Genomic DNA, 16,858 nt, shown 5'->3' with positions numbered 1-16,858 from the left:
AAGCAGCTCACTGTAATTTGATTTCTCACTTTCTTAAGGTCAGATTAAAATCCAGTAAGATATTATTTGAAGTTTGCCTTCCCCTAGAAGGGAGAAATCATATAGCACATTTCAGTAACGTTTCCTGGAGCGTAGGGTCTCCCACACTTTGTTTCCTCCCAAATACAGCTGTGTTTCATGCTCTAGAGAGGACTGTTGGGTTAACAAGTAGGGCCAAACAAGTGCAGATTAGAAAACATCGCCTAATTCTAGGCCATTACGCGAAGGCAGTGCTCTCCATATGGAGCACATAATTCAGGCCTCAGACAGTGTCACTGCATGTGATTCCATTCTACTACCCTCTGCTTAGTCCCTGCTCTCTAGGAGCTCAGAGACAACTGAGCAGAGAAAGAGATGGAAACAAATAATTAAAATTCAGCTTGAAAAGTATTTTCATAAAGTTATGAAGTGCTGATCAGAAAACAGAGAGTAGGACCAATAGGGTAGAAGTTAGAAGGAAGATATACATTTGACTTGGTAAGACTGAGATAAACTCAGATCTTAAGTCTTTGAGGACGGAAATATTATTGGCAGCAGCAGTTTTCATGAATCACAGGACCATCAAGTTCCATCAGCAACTAAAGGGTTCTCCTCCTGTAGCGGAGGGGCTCTAAGCAGTTTACAATGGCCAAAACCATCTCCTTCAGGCTGTGGGATCCCATGTAGACTTCACAGACCTACAGCTGCACTGGGTCTCAAGAGACTATCAAATGGTCCAGCCCTTGGTAGTGCTGACACTGATGACTACAAGCTAGCTTCTTCCTCTCTCTGGGTCTGTGTCCACTTCTGTCCAATCAGTGGGAGAAGCAGCCCTTCCCTGCCTGCCTCACAGGCAGATGATAAAGGGCTTCATGAAGAATAAAGTGTAATATAAATAGGAGGTTTGGGTAATGTACTGTTTTCCATTTTACATGATGGAGCTACTGAAGCACAGAGATGATTAAGTGACTTGCCCAAGGTCACACAGCCAGTGAAAAACCTTGGTGATGGGACAGTTTAAGGGAGAAGACTGGAGTCTGTGTCTCCTGCCTACTGTAGGTTCCTTCTGTGAGTCTCTCTGGTTTCCAGCCTCGAGGAGTTGCAGTCCATTACCCAGGTCCACAAGCTAATTTTAGGGTTTTAAGAGCCTGAAAAATTACCGTCACTAAGCTGACCAGGCTCACCATCGCATGTCTTTATTTTTGGCTGAAATGGTAACATCCAGAGTGGGAGTGCTGGTTAGTTCAGGGGTCCTCAACTCAGGATTAAGCAAATTAATCACATCACCCAGGGAGCTTTTAAAAAATGTTAATGCTCGCCGGGCGCGGTGGCTCAAGCCTGTAATCCCAGCACTTTGGGAGGCCGAGGCGGGCGGATCACGAGGTCAGCAGATTGAGACCATCCTGGCTAACATGGTGAAACCCCGTCTCTACTAAAAATACAAAAAACTAGCCGGGCGTGGTGGCGGGCTCCTGTAGTCCCAGCTACTCGGAGGCTGAGGCAGGAGAATGGCGTGAACCTGGGAGGCGGAGCTTGCAGTGAGCCGAGATCGCGCCACTGCACTCCAGCCTGGGTGACACAGCGCGAGACTCCGTCTCAAAAAAAAAAAAAAAAAAAAAAAAAAAATGTTAATGCTCAAGCTCCACTCTGGGTCAATTCAACTTAAATCTCTGGGGGTGTTCGTATTTTTAAAATACAGGTGATTCTAATACATCTGGTTGAGAGCCACTGGGTTGGCTGATGGTGATCAGAAACTGATGAACACCAATAGTTGTCCTTGACTAATTACATAATACAGTTCAAGCAATCCTCAGTTGACATGAATTCACACCTCAAGTGTGTTAACATGGCCAGCATTTACTGTGCACATACCCTATGCCAGACACAAATCTCAAGTATCCACATGTACAAGCTGACTTAGTCTCAGAGAACCTACAATGGTCTCTCACTTCACAGATGAGAAAAACAGGCAGATAACTGCAGTAACTTGCTAGTGTCATGGCTACAATGTGGTGCTGCCAGGATCTTAATCCCTATACAGCTTCTTGATACTGCCATCAAATGTGCTGTACAACACCTGAGACTCTGATGAATGGAAAGATCAAAGAATGCTGGGGAATGCAGAACAGTTTCTAATCCAAACGCCTACAGGGATCAGGAGGTAAGATACCTGAGGGAGGCGGGCAGGTGTATATGCATATGGGGACATGGTGGCCGAGTGGCAGGAACTGTGGCAGACTGACGAGCACATGCCTGGGGAATGGAGACAGCCGCCACCGACTACAGCAGATTGCTGCCATGTGGGGAGGTGGGCCCAGTGCGAGTGGCTCTTCCAAGTTTTCAAAGGAAGCTGGAAATTTGGATTTTTATAGGAAACCTCCAATTTCCAAAATGTTGTCTCAAGTTTTTAAACAGTATCTGTGTGGGGCAAAACACAGTACTATGGCACCAGCTTGTAACCTACGATATGATCTCTCTCTCCCACTGCGCACACATACACACACCCCCATCCTTCATTTAAGATTCATTGCATGTATTCTCTTGATTTGGTTCTCTGTGATTAGAAACAGCAGACCCTGCCTTTCCTTCTTTCTGTGTAAATAAACTATTACCTATATAACATATGGAACACCTAATATAAATTTCCTCTGTGTTATTCTAACCAGTGGGCTGCCTGTTGAACAGAAGAATAAATAAATATTTATGGAATACCTATTCTCTAATTTGAGTCTCACTCTAAGTGTCTAAAGGAGGATTTAGTATCCTCACTTTATAGTAAAATCTGGTTATAATGCATATGATTATTACACAACTTACATACAATTCAGATCAAATCATATAAACAGAGAAACTCATTCCTATAGTAAAAGCCTACTATAATATTGTTGGCCTATGAAACAAGTATTAGTCAAGTCCTACAATAACAGCCTTGTAAAAGAATTTTACCATATCATATTATTATTATTACTCACCACTCTAATGAGATGTATTGAGAAAAAAAACCGTAGAAACCACCAAAAAGTTCCAGGTCAGAAATACCTGTAATCTATTCACAATCTAAACAAACTGAAACACTTTTCACATACTTGATAATAAGTAATATTTATTAAGTCCTTTCTATACAGCAGGCACTAATTAGGCATGATTTTGTGTATATGTATAATATTTACATTTGTATACGTATTCAATTAATCCTTCTAATAGCTCTGTGATACAGAAATTATTATCACTATTTAAAGATGAGTAAAGTGGAGGACAGGGAAGATAAGTCATTTGCCCAAGGTCACACAGCTAGTCAGTGGCAAAGCTGGGCTCTGAACAACCTGGCCCCAGAGTCTGTACATTTGACTGCTGCGCTACGAACTTCGAAAGCACATGAGTCCTGTTTCTACTTCAGTTGTGCCATACACAGTAGACAAAGTTAAAAGAGGGCACAGTCACAAATGATACTTTCCCCCTCTCATTACAAAACAACAACAAAAGCTTTTTAAAATACAGCACCAGACCACCTAAGATACTACTAGCACTATGTAACCTTAGAAACATCTATCACCCTCCACAAGCACAGTAGCTGGTTTCAAAAGCTCAGATAAGCAGACTGCTACTGATCAATCATGTAAAAGATCATTTTTTCCTGGCCTTCTTCAGTCTCCTTTGAAGGCCACCTTCTTCAGCACACTCAAAACAATTCACCCTGAGATCCACATCTCTCTCTCACTCCTTTTCTTTTTCCCTTCACATCACAATTCTAATGGGGTCTAACCACTTTTCTGACCCATGTAGAAATGACCAAAGAGAAAGATATACAGAGAGAGGTTATTTTGGGGTTTGCTTTTTCAGGCCCTAGCCTCCAAGAAGGTCCATGCATTTCTTCCTTGCTGGTAGAGAAACTTGGTTGAATTAGGATGTTCTTAAAAACAGAAGCAAAGTGTATCTAAACCGTGGTCACTTAAGGACTCCAGAGACAGAACTTCAGTGGTAAAGGCTGTTTTTCATAAGAAGGGAATGGACAGTCGGAAACAATATCCTTTTTAGGCACACTGAATCTGCCGCATTTAATATAACCCTAGGTCAGACTGTGAAAGCAGAGTTGCTAAAGGCCACATTCTGACCTCAGATCGTGGGCGCGTATCACTGTGCATTTTATAAAATTAGCTACAGTGCAGCCTCTCTCTCTGTGTGTGTGTGTGTTTGTGTGTGTGCGTACATGCAGTGAAGCTAACTTTTATAAAATAGACAGCAACATGTACCCATGCCACTTAAGATTAGTATCAAGCCAAACTCTGATTTTAATTTATAAAACTACTTTGTAACTACAACAATTCTATCCCAAGGTGGGTCCCTGGGGAATGATAGGCATCATCAGAGAGGCCCCTGCCTCAGCACCTAGTCACACACTATTCTCCAATATCATAAAAAATAACTTACAGAGAGAGGGCAGAAATACAAAACTTGCTCCCAAACACAAGGGAGAAAGTAGCCAGAAACGCCGGCCCATCAAGTACTCTTAGCTATTTCTAAGGTCTGTGCTTCACACATTAGTCTCTTATAAAATATGACAGAAGACATTTTGGCTACCATGAACTGTAAAGTGTTTTGTACACTTAGCCCTAGATGGAATGAATTACTGAGCTACACCTAGCAAACCAGGAGACAGAAGAGAGTACATCAGAAACAGGCACCATCATTTACAATCTATACCTCTAAAATGTGGTTCTAAGAGTACATTAACTAGCCAATATAGCAATGAAATCTGATGGAAAAAAAGCTCACATCCTACCATAACTAGGCCTGGTTGGGATTTTTTTCCAATAAGAGAAAACCTAAAATCTATGCCTTCACCACAAAGCTCATGGTCTTGTAAAATCTTATGCTGGAAATCCTTAACGCCCCCTAAAGCCCTATTCTGTAGGTCATACTCTCATTATCTTGTTCTGCGATCAGTCTGATTAAATTATACAAAATTACGAATACATCACTCAGAATGAAGAGATTAGCTCCAGCCAATTCTGTTTGTTTTTCCTTGTCCTGTCCTAATACTCCAGTGGATATTTAAAAATGAAGAATGGAGGAAGACATGGCAACTTCAAATGGGGACAAAGGCTATATTAACCTAATCTCAGAAATACGCTGTCTTCAGCTTTCACAGATGGCACTGCTGACCAGTCATAGAAACAGGGGTAGCAATGTGGGCTCCACCATCATTTCCCTCTCTCACACCTTGTGCTGCAGTCTCAATGTTGGTGTCCCCCCAAATTCATGTTGAAACTTAATCCCCAATGTGATAGTATTAGAGATGGGGCCTTTGGGAGGTGACTAGATCGTGAGGATAGAGCCCTCAAGAAAGGGATTAGCGCATTTATAAAAGGGGCCCTAGAGAGCTTGTGTGCCCCTCCCACTATAGAAAGACACAGCAAAAAGATACCATCATTGAAGCAGAGACTGAGCCCTCAGCAAACACTGAATCTGCTGGCACCTTGATCTTGGACTTCCCAACTTCCAGAACTGTAGGCAATACATTTCCATTGTTCATAAAATACCCAGTTTAAGATACTTTGTTATAGCAGCCAAACTGTCTGAGACATCTTGTCATCTTTAAGTCCAAAGATACCAATTCGCTTGTAAGTGACCAGGGTTAAAGATAGTGGATGAGAGTTTTTCCCTTTTGTGAAACTAACTTGTCCAGACAGGATCCGAACCCAAACTAACTTGTCCAGACAGGATCTGAACCCAAACTACTGGGATTACTTAAGTAAAACTATTTACCAACTCAGTGAGGCACCATACATTTTCAATCCAGCCTTTTCTACAAGAACACATTGACATTAATAGAACTCCCTTGTATTTTAAACCAACTTCTGAGCTGAGGAGAAGCCTGCGTCATCACTCTACCAACACACTCTCCCTTAGGTGTGTCCATAGTCTTTGTCCATTTGATTTTACAAGCCTCACAAGATAGAGATTTTCTACACCTCCCTTGGAATTCTCCTAATAGAGGCCATTCAAAGACTCTAAAATCTCAAATGCACAGCAAGCTTTCACACTGGCCGAAAGCTGTCCAATTTATACTTCTCCAGCATGATTTATTAACACTTTGTGCAGCGAGACTTGTCAACTCACACCAGCTGTGTCATCCCCAGAGTGAGACGGCAGCATGCAGGTAAATTAAAAATCAATTTTTTTATTAGAAACTATTTTGAAGCATGAAAAGGAATGTGATTTTGAGTTATCTTCCCTATTTTTACAGGAAAGCTCAGTGATACCCTACTTACTGTATTAGGAATACAGGGAGTTTTTTTAGAGAACAGATAGGCATGATTATCCAGCATCAACCTAGACTGCTTCTGGGTACCTTGGAATCATTAGCTCTGGCTGACAGGATCAGTGAACTATTTTGCCACTTCAGACTCAAATTTTTTCCCACCTGGTCCCTGCCACAGTTAGTCAGGAGGTACTGCCCGTTCACTGCAAAAATTAATAAAAATAAATAAGGGAAAAGAGTTCAATCTTTCATCCTTTCACTTTCGTTAGACACAAAAACACTGGTAAAATGATAAAAATAAGAACTTCTATTGCTTTTCAGTCATTTTGCTTCCCAATTTTACTAGAAAGCAAGAAAGAATTTAAAAAAGTTTTGTTAATGAAGAACACAACAACCTGATCTGGTCTTGACCCACAACTGAGTAAACAATGAAAATACTGGAATAATAAAACAACTGCTTTATTAACTTTTCCTTTGTGCTCCCCCTCGGGAATAGGCATCAGGCAAATTTCCAATGGTAAATATAATAGGATCTAAACTTGTACACGTTTATGTGTAAGTTGAAGCTAATGAAGAAGTAAGTGATCACCAATGGTAAAAAAAAAGATTTACAGATGTAACCAACACAAGAGAACACCCTTCCTCATCCTTTCCCTCTTCAGTTTGTGATTCCAAATGTAAAAACATTCATAAAGTGCCTAGTCCCATGCGTGGTAACAGTCACAGCATCAGTTAGCCACACAGTTACCCGCTCTTCCATTTTCTCAGGCTGACAAACTTTTTAAAGTTATCCAGTTCAGGATTCTGCTAAAGACAAGCAGGTGCTATAGCTCAAAGCGCCTGTTGGATATTTTTTTAAATATAGTATTGGACCTTGTTAATGGAAAGAACTTTTGTAAAAGAGCCATCAACAACAGCAGAATCATACTTAAATCCCAAAATGATAATTACTGCTCTAGGCCAAGAAATAAAAGCTGTATCTTTTGTAATAATTTTTAAAACCACCGCTCAAAACTAGTGTATGTTTAATACCCTTTGCTTAGGGTCACCTGCAAAAGTTAATACAGGACTTCTTTTGATTTGTAGACAGTAAGATCGCCATTCAACCCTACAGTATAGGCCATCTTTTTCTGCATATGTATGAGGCCCATATAACAAAACAAACACAGATACACACACACACACACTTCAGAGGCCCAGGAGGAAATGGCTGTGTAGAATTTTAAATCAGAAACCCAAGGCTTAGGTTAGTAGTGTCAGGTTAAAGGCTAACCCATCTCCATAGCTAATTCGGTTCTGAACAGTCCCATGGGTGTCTAGCCGAACAGAAGGAGCTAGGAAACCTTAGCAGGCCGGAGCCCAGACTGGGGAATTGCTGGGACTCTGTGCCAGGGGCTGAGGCTCACCCCAGACTTGGTATCAGATAATACCAAGTGCTAGTCTGGATTTCCAGGACTAATCCACTCCAGGGTGGAACTTCCAGGTTCCCTGGTGTCTGTGCTGTGTAGTGGGAGGACTGTGGGCTTTGTAGATCCAGACTGTGTCTGGCTGGTATTGTACTTAATATCAGAAAAATAGATCCAACACAGAAAGAGTCTATAAGTAGCAATGCTTTATGCTGTAGAATCCTTAGAGGGGTGCAGACACAGGGAGAGACCTAAGAGGAAGTGGAAAGCCCTCCTAATTTTCTACAGATTCAGTTTTCGTAAGTTCCTTTTTTTTTTTTTTTTTTGTATTCGAATTCTAATTTGCACTTCTTAAATGTGTTTACAGGTTCTACAGATTCTTAAAACAATGTACTAACAGTGGCCATTAACCACTTTTGTATTTACTCAAAAGGACTCTCTGGCTTCAAAAATAGTTTTCCCCCTCTCATTCCTTCAAGATGTCCCTTCCCCTCCTCCGGTACACACTCCTCTCTTTTAGAGTCAACTTTTAAATCTGCCCCTATTTAACTTCTTAAAACCCTGGGATGACTTCTAGGAGGAATACTTTAATCCCCAGACTTCCTATATTTTAAGTTTGATACAAAACAGTACTCCAGCAAAAGAGAAATCCTCCTCTCACATATAAACAAACAAACAAACAAACAAAGTGTCTCGCTTTAAAACTGGGACTTAGAACTACAATTATATTCGACATTAAATACAAATTAACACTAATTTTTCCCAAAGTCAATAATTACTACTTCACACCACTTGCAAGTTTCAAGCCTCACTCAGCACTTAGCAAGCGTTGGGTGACTGTAACTGAACTGCAAAATACACCATTTGCCCAGAAATTGCGAAGTCCAAACGCAAACTGCTTTAAAAACATGTGTAAAACACACTTAGCACAGGCAACACACATCCACAAAACTCCATTCAATTCAAAGGTAAGTGGAAAAGCTCAGAAAATTAAGGCCTCACTTTCAAAACTGCAGGGACTTTTACGGTGTTTCCAAAGGTAATTGCTTCTTACTTCAGTAAAAGTGACTTTATGTGACTGAAAGAGGGAGGTGATTTTTTTTTTTTTTTTAAGTGAGTGGATAACAGGATTCAATCAGACAGCAAAGTAGGAGAACCCACTCTCAAAATACAACTTCATCACCAGGTATCGACGCGCAGGAAAGGCCCACCAAGCACACGAGCTAAAATGGAGCCTGAATTTCCTCTCAGACGCAGAGGGTAGTCGCAGGAGGTCAGGGTCAAGGTCATCAGCAGGGCAGGCTGCAGCTGCCCGACTGCACTGCACACAAGAGGAGGGAAGGCGTTCCATCTCCGTCACAGTCGAAACAGATAAATCCCTTCTCTCCCACCCTCCCTCTAACCCCGCCAACATTTTTTTTTTTTTTAAGCAGGGGGAGACGAGAAGAAAGGGAAAATGACCAAATAACCTCACCGCCCTGTTTTCGCACACAAGCTCATCAGCTCCCAAAGTTGCCATCTAAGGGCAAGTTCGCAGAGAACACTGAAGCCCATTTTGTCCGAGCAGGGCAGACCTCCCCTGACCCCCCCAGAATTCCTGCCTCCTCTACCTCCCCCCACACGCCCCCGACAAGAGCCGGGCAGCGCGGCAGTCCGGCCATGTGCACGCACACTCTTCCACCAACTGCTGCGAGTTTTCTGTGAATCGCAGCGCGGAGCCTCCCAACTCGCCCTCCCCGACTCCACCGCCTTCTCCTTCCTCGCACAAAATTTCCCTACACACGCAGCCGCCTGCGAGTGATTTTATGTGCATATATATTACATATGTGATATTATCCTCAGAACCTCTAGCGGGCAGGCGAAGAAAGGACTGCACAGGGGCATTTTCTTTTTTTTTTTAAAGGAAGGGGAAAAAAGCAAAACCCAAGCCCTCTGCGTCGACTCCTGCGAACCGGGAAGGGGAAAGAAAGAGGAATGTTTGCTGAGCGGACTGCTTGCAAGTGCCCTTGCTCGCCACTTCGGCTGCGGCCCGGGTGACACGGAGGCGCGGGGGCGCCCGGCCCGAGCAGCCCGCGCCCCCCTCCCGGTCCCCTGGGCAGGCACCGCCGCGGATATTTCGCGAGGGGGAGATCGATCGCGCTGCCTGTCTGCAGCGGAAACGCACACGCTCACACACAACCCGAGCCCGAGACACCATAACCTTAACCCTTCCCCCACCCTCCGTGAACTTCAGGTGACCGACCACGTCGGCCTGACACCCGGGCGGGCGGGCGCTCCGGCTCCACTCCCGCCCCCAGCCCGGGTTTTGTAGGATCGGGCTCCGAGCAGCGCCAAACCGCCGGGAGAGGGGAGTAGTGTGGGGGGAGAGAAGAGAAATTGACCCTCCGTCTCCCCCGACCCCTCCCTCCGGCGCCTCCCGCGTCCCCTCCTCCCCGTCACCCCGCCCCACGCCTTCTCCCCTGCCCCCTCTTCCCTGCATTCAAGGAGCCGGGCGGCCCCGGGGGATATTTTTAGTTGCTTCTTTCTCCTTCACTTTTAGCTTTAGCAGCATCTCGGAACACTCAAAGCGGAGAAAGACTGGGGGTTTGGGGGGAGCTGGAGAGGGAGTGGGGGAAAAGTTAAGAGTCGCGCAAAGAGAAGCCGGAGGGAGGGCGGAGAGGGACCGGGGGCGCGGGTGGAGGAGGGGAAGGGGACCGGGCCGTGCCGGCGGGTGTGTGTCTCCAGTTGGCGTGTGTGGCTGCCGCCGGGGAGGGCTGTGATGCACTTTAGTCCTGGACTCTGCTCAGGCTCGCCAAGGAGGGGGTCTGAGAGCCCGAGTCTCGCCCGGCTCCGTCTGCTCCGACTGACCCCGCATTTTATTGCGGCCAGGAGCCCTGCTCCTCCCTCCCCTCGGCTCTGCAGGGACCTCGCGCGCCGCGAGCCGCCCTGCCTCCTGCCTCCGCCTCGGCGCAGCTCCCGCACCCCACATCCGTCCGCCGCTGCCTGGCCTCGCCCCCCGCCCGGCTGCCCCGCGCCCCGGCGCGCCCCCTCGCCCCGGCGCCGCGGGAGCAGCCGCCCGGCGGCGCGTGTGTACCCGTGTGTTTGTGTGCGGTGCCCCTACACCCTCCCCAGGCGCTCCCGCCTCGCCCGCCCCCGACTCCCCTCCTCCGCCGCCGCCTCCTCCACCTCCGCCTCCTCCTGCTGCCGCCGGCGGCTCGGGGGCCGACCAACCCCGGCGCAACCTTTAGCCAGGGACGGACCTCTCCCTGGATCCTGTACCCGGCGGCTGCTGCGCGCCCTCTCCCCGACACCCCCAAACGCCATGTCACGGCCCCCAGCCCTCCGCGCGCCCCGACCCCCGCACCCTCAGGCGCCGGAATCCACAAGGAATTTTTTTTTTTAAGATTCCAACCTCTCCCACCTCCCCCCACCAAACCCCCGATAAAACCCCCGGCATCCACACTACTCCCCTCCTCCCTTCTCTTGCCCCCTCCCCCCAGCAACCCGGAGTGAGGAGGGGGAAGGGGAGGGAAAGGGAAAAAAAAAAGCCCGATCTCAAGGAAAAAAAGAGGGGGGGTGAGAGAAAGAAAGAAAAAGAGAGAGAGAATAGAAAGGGCACGGGGCTGATCATCACCAACATGGCTGCCTCAGCATAGACCTAAACGAGGAGTAACCCGGGCTGTGTCTTTGTCAGTTTCACCTCTGTAACCCTAAACTAATGCAGAAAACAACGGAGGAGGCTGCGGAGGGGAAAGAGGAGAGGGAGGGCGAGAAAATGGCACGAGAGGAGGTGGAGAAGGGATGACTTACGTGAGGGAAGGCGCTTGGGCTGCTCCTGCTTCCTCCTGGGCATTTTCCCCCTTTTCTCACATTCTCCTCCTTGGTTAATGTGAGATCAAATAAACCCCCGTGGGGGCAGAGAGGCAGACACTGGCAGGAGCGGGGAGGTAGTTGGGGGGCGGGCGGGCGGGCAGGGGGAAACCCCTTCTCCGGTGTGTGCAATGGGTTGAAGCTTGTTTCCTGGAGCCAGAAGAGGGGTTTTCTTCTTTTCTTTCCTTTCTTTTTTCCTTTTTTTTTTTTTTTTTTAATTTTTGGTCGTGCACCTGGCTTGTCCCCGAGCGTAATATTCTTCAATGGAAACGGATCTAATAGGTGTGAGTGTGTGTGTGTCCTATGCTCGCGTGTGTGATGGGAGGTATAAATAAATGAGTGCCGGTGCGGCGGTGTCTATGGCCGCGCTCTGTGTCTCCGAGCCCCTAACACTAATGTCGGGATCAAAGGGCAGCGGCGGCGGCAGCACAGCTCACAGCTCGCTCTCTTGCTCTCTCTCTCTTTCTCGCTCTCTCTCCTCTCGCGCTCTCTCTCTCGCTCTCTCTCTGTCACACACACACACTCACACACACACAGAGGCACAGACTGAGGGAAAGAGAGAGCTACACACACACACACACACACACACGCACGCACACACAGAGAGCAAAGAGGAAGGTGCCCCAAGGCTCCCAGGGCGGACTCAGCCTCGGATTTACAACCGCTCTGTCTGGAAAGAATGGGGGGCGCGCGTGCGGGGGTGGGATGGAGTTCTTCACATTTATCCCGCTAGTCACCAAATCTAGGGGGAAAAAAGTTTTTCCCACTCTTTAAACAACGATTAGTTCATTATTTTACTGATTTTTTAAAAGGAAATAAATTTCTCTCTTAACTTTCTTTTGTTTATTAAGCTACATTTTGTTCTGTATGTAATTCTGCAGGCTTTTGTCCCTACCCATCACCTTAAATCTGGAGGTTAACGTCTCCCACACACTCTCGAAAAACATTCCAATAAAACTAATTTTTAAAAAACTGAAAAGACAACATATGGTGAAATCAATAACTTGGTTGACAGTTGACAGAATAAGTGCCCACTTTTGGAGTGTCCAGTGGAGTTAAAACTGAAAAATGCTCCTAAATGAACATTACAGCTACTTGACAAAGAGAGGAAAATAAGATTAGGTCACCCCTCATGGTTGCTTTAACTGCTACGTGATACTCCTAGAGTGCACACAGCAATCTTTACTTCGGAAATTTACTTTTTCCCCTGCTATATACTGCAGGTATATGAAGTTTACCCTGAACCAATTCCAGTGTGCATTATGAGCCCAATATAGCAGTTTTCATTAACTGATACATACTTTCATTACCTTACAAATCACACATCTTTCTTCAAAGAGAGACATAAAGGAGAAAAATAGAAAAGGACGGGTCTCACTCGAGCACAAAAGGTACTTGGTGAAAGAGGACTGTTCTCTTTGTGACTTGCAGTCATTTGGATAAAAGTTCACTCAGAGGTTGTTAATGATTTAAACTCCAAAACCTGCTACTATAATTGAAGTAAAAATGGTCTGAAGAAGAGTTGTTTCATAAAACTCTCTTTGTAAGAGGAAACTTTGAACTTAGCAGAATACATTATATGTCATGAGTCAGATGTAGCTAAAAAATAAAAAGGTGCATTATTTAACTACATCTTCCCTTTTTAGCTTTTTTAAAACTCTGACTCATCATCTTATTATGTTAAATATTTTCCTACCAATTTTTAAATAGACCTTTTCATCAAAGAAAGTGGAGGCACAGTAAAGATACAGAACATTAAAATGACACTCTATAAGCCTACATGGATAACTCATGCCTCTTTGAGGTTGAGTTAATTTGTACAACTTCGGTGGTGTTAAAGAGAGCCATGGGGGTTAAATTCTGACCTGCCTTATTAAAAATAATAATAAGGCTTTATATTGCACACTTTTATAAGTGAAGCTTAAAGAGTGCTGTATCTCCCAAAAGATGTCTTTCACTGATAGAGAAATCTCACATTCAACCTCTCCCTGCCAACTGCCCCCAAAAGATCTAGCTTCCCAGTAACAAGTAATGCTATTGAAAGCAAGGTTTGAAACACCTGCATGAATTCAATCTAAAACCAAAACAGAGAGCAGTCAAGTTTAAAATGGAGCACGCTGTAATCCCAGCACTTTGGGAGGCGGAGGTGGGCAGATCACGAGGTCAAGAGATTGAGACCATCTTGGCCAACGTGGTAAAACCCCATCTCTACTAAAAATACAAAATTTAGCTGGACGTAGTGGCGCACTCCTGTAGTCCCAGCTGCTCGGGAGGCTGAGGCAGGAGAATAGCTTGAACCTGGCAGTCGGAGGTTGCAGTGAGCCAAGACTGGGCCACTGCACTGCAGCCTGGAGACAGAGTGAGACTCCATCTCAAAAAAAAAAAAAAAAATGGAGCATCATCCTTAAACCAGTTCTTCCTCAAATGTTGGTTCAAAAAAACTGGTAGTTAGGTTGCCCTGCATTATAATTTGAAATATAACTATCTTTCCACTCAGGTCAAATTCAATTTACCATAATTTTAACTATTGTCAGTGACATTGGACTTGAAATTAATATATTAATGATAAATTATAGCCCATCCTTTCCAAGGAGACCACTGCCCTGAATGTGTAGGATCTTTACAGCTGAACAATGGTCACCACACTTCACCACTGCTCTCTCAGAACCTTTGGCTAGGGTGTTCAGGATTATTACTCTGCGTGGACACACCACCACCTTTTCTGAATGGCTAGGACTCTTCATGATGTTTAGTAGGCTATAATTGAAAACACACTTTAGGCCTTTCCTCAAAGCAGAGTACATTTCCTGCGACCTTTTAAAGCATGCAGGCAAATGCTGTCAACTTTTAATTATATAGGTGTTCTATCAACAGCCAAAAGCATTTTTAAATTGAATTTATTCATACCTCCACCTCTTTCCAAAAATTATTTGAAATAGTACACAACAATGGAATATGGAAATAAGGACAGAACAATTTCCGTTTCAATCTCAGGTTGGTATCTCTATGCTACAAAATACTCTTCAAGGTCATTTGCATCTCACCCTCAATTGCTGTATGCTCAGGGAACACAAACTAATTTTAATGTTAGCTAACATAAAACATTAGGAAAATAAATAGTTGGGGATTATGATAATGGATTTCAAAATCAAATGCATAAATAATTTTGGAAATGTATGCTTTGGGGATATATATATACCCATGAACCATGAGCTTGGATTATTGTTGACCATACTCATCAGATTGGAATATTCTATTTGATTCACCCCACCCATGAACCAAGCTTTTAAAAGCATATTTTATCTTAATAATTATAGTACTCTCTCCACCCCCATCTCCATTACCTCTCAAATGTGAAATTAAAATAGATTTTCTCAAAACTGTGCACTCTAAGAAGAAGTTTCATAAACACTCTCACAGAAGTGAAATCTATTCAAGCTTAAATATTGCTAACGGTGGGTAGACAAAGGGAGCACTTACCCTAGAATAGAGTGTGGTCTGCAGGTCCAAAACTACTTTCATACTATCCAGAGTCCATGAGGTCAAAACTACGTTCATACTAACAGTAAGATGTTATATTTCTTCTTATCTGTGTTGACATTCGTACTGATGAGACAAAAGCAATGGTGGGTAAAAATGCCACAGCTTAGCACTAATCAAGGCAGAGCACACCAAAATATATAATAGTCGTCCTATTCTTCACCATCATGCACTTAGAGGAAGGAAAAAAGGAGGTTCATTTAAGAATGTCCTTGATAAAGCAGTAAAAATTATTAATTGTATTACGTCTCAATCCTTGAGTACAAGACTTTTAAATATTTTTTGTTGACAAAAAGGTAGGTACATATAAAGCACTTCTGCTGCACACTGAAATACATCAGCTGTCTGAAGGAAAATCACTTGTGAGATTGTTTGAAATAGCCACTTTTTAAGTAGTTATTTTTACTTGAAAGGATGACTGACAAACTGAGAGGGGTATTTCTAAAAAAACAAATGAAGTGAGCCTGCAATTTCAAAGAAAACAATGCATACTATTTTTTGGCAGTTACAATATTTACATTTACAAGCACTAATTAGAATTTTAGATAACTTGTATCCATCACCATGAATTTAACAGCTTCCTGATACTTATAGGCCTTTTTGATGAAATGGGTGGTGATGTTAATAAATGTGACTTTTTGACATTGTCACAAGATTTTGGGAGATCCACAAAGCTTAGTGAACCAATATTTTCCAAATGACCAATGCTTGATGTTACCAAGTCATGCTGTAGTACAAGATCCATTCAAAGCACAAGATAGATCAGTGGGTTTTAATGTAAAAAAAAATATGAAAAATCCATTGATATGGTTTCAGATTCTCCACTGTAAGTAATCTTTAAGAAACTACCACTCATTGAGTTTTGGTGTAGTATCAAAGAACAGTATCCATAATTATCTCAAAAGGGTATTAATATACTTCACCCTCTTCCAGCTACCTATCTTTATGAAGCTGGATTTCTTTCATGTACATCTTTAACCAAAGCAACATATCACACAATTGATTGAATGCGGAAGCATATATGAGAACCCAGCTGTATCCTATTAAGCTAGACATTACAAAGATTTTCAGAAATTTAAAACCATGCCCATCTCCTTATGAAATGTTTTGTTTTGAAAAAAAATAGTTACTTTGTATGAAAATGTATTAACTTGTATTAAGTTTCTGATTGTTATGTATAAATTAATTAATAATTTTTAAAAAAAATTCTACAGTTTTAATGAGTAACAATCAATAGACATAACCAATATAAACAAAAGCTCTTTGGGATCCTCAAAAACTTGTAGGAGTATAAAGGAATTCTGATTCCAAAAAGTTTGAGAACCACTGCCATAGAAATTAAGATGCAGTTAAAGAGAAAAATGAACAAGTATGGAGGTTTCACCAGAGGTATTGGAATCCAATTGTGAACATGCTTACCCTCTTCATAAAATGAAGCTCACTAAGCCCCTGGAGCTGAGAGTTAGTCTGTCTACCCCAAGATTAGCTCCTCTGATGAGATCCCTTATGGGATACAGGAAGTAAAAGAGGGTGCTCGTCCAGTCTTGTTGAAACAGGTTATCCAGCCACGTGGAGAGGCCAGTTACTCTGAACAGAGGGCCCAAGTCTTTGCTAGCCTCACACCCTCTAGAAAAGTAAAACCAGGGAGGGTCCCTCTCGCTTTCCCAGGGTATGAACCATCTGCCTCAAGAGTTAAGAAGAGACAGTATTTACCCCAAATGTGCTCCAAGTCTGACATTTTAAATAATGAATGCCTGTCCCAAAGCAGAGTGGTGGGTCTGGT

General features: G+C 43.7%; 1 protein-coding gene across 12 annotated transcripts in view; it reads right to left on the bottom strand.

Moving 5' to 3' along the window:
- Nucleotides 1-12,058, bottom strand: part of ZNF827 (zinc finger protein 827) — a 174,621-nt gene extending 162,563 nt beyond the window's left edge. For 10 of the 12 annotated variants that reach the window (XR_004182667.1, XM_017959093.3, XM_021938833.2 and 7 more), the window contains exon 1: nt 11,476-12,058. Coding sequence is in view for 11 of the 12 variants with exons in the window: in XM_017959093.3 (XP_017814582.1) it covers nt 11,476-11,518 (43 nt within the window). In the remaining variant the exon portion in view is untranslated. The remainder of the gene's footprint in view (nt 1-11,475) is intronic. The other 2 variants (XM_009207651.3, XM_017959099.2) reach the window with 1 other exon arrangement.
- Nucleotides 12,059-16,858: the final 4,800 nt, after the last annotated feature.

This window comes from Papio anubis, chromosome 3 (genome assembly GCF_008728515.1).
Source record: "Papio anubis isolate 15944 chromosome 3, Panubis1.0, whole genome shotgun sequence".
Taxonomy (NCBI): Eukaryota; Metazoa; Chordata; class Mammalia; order Primates; family Cercopithecidae; genus Papio; species Papio anubis.
This window is presented reverse-complemented; position numbering and strand designations above follow the sequence as displayed.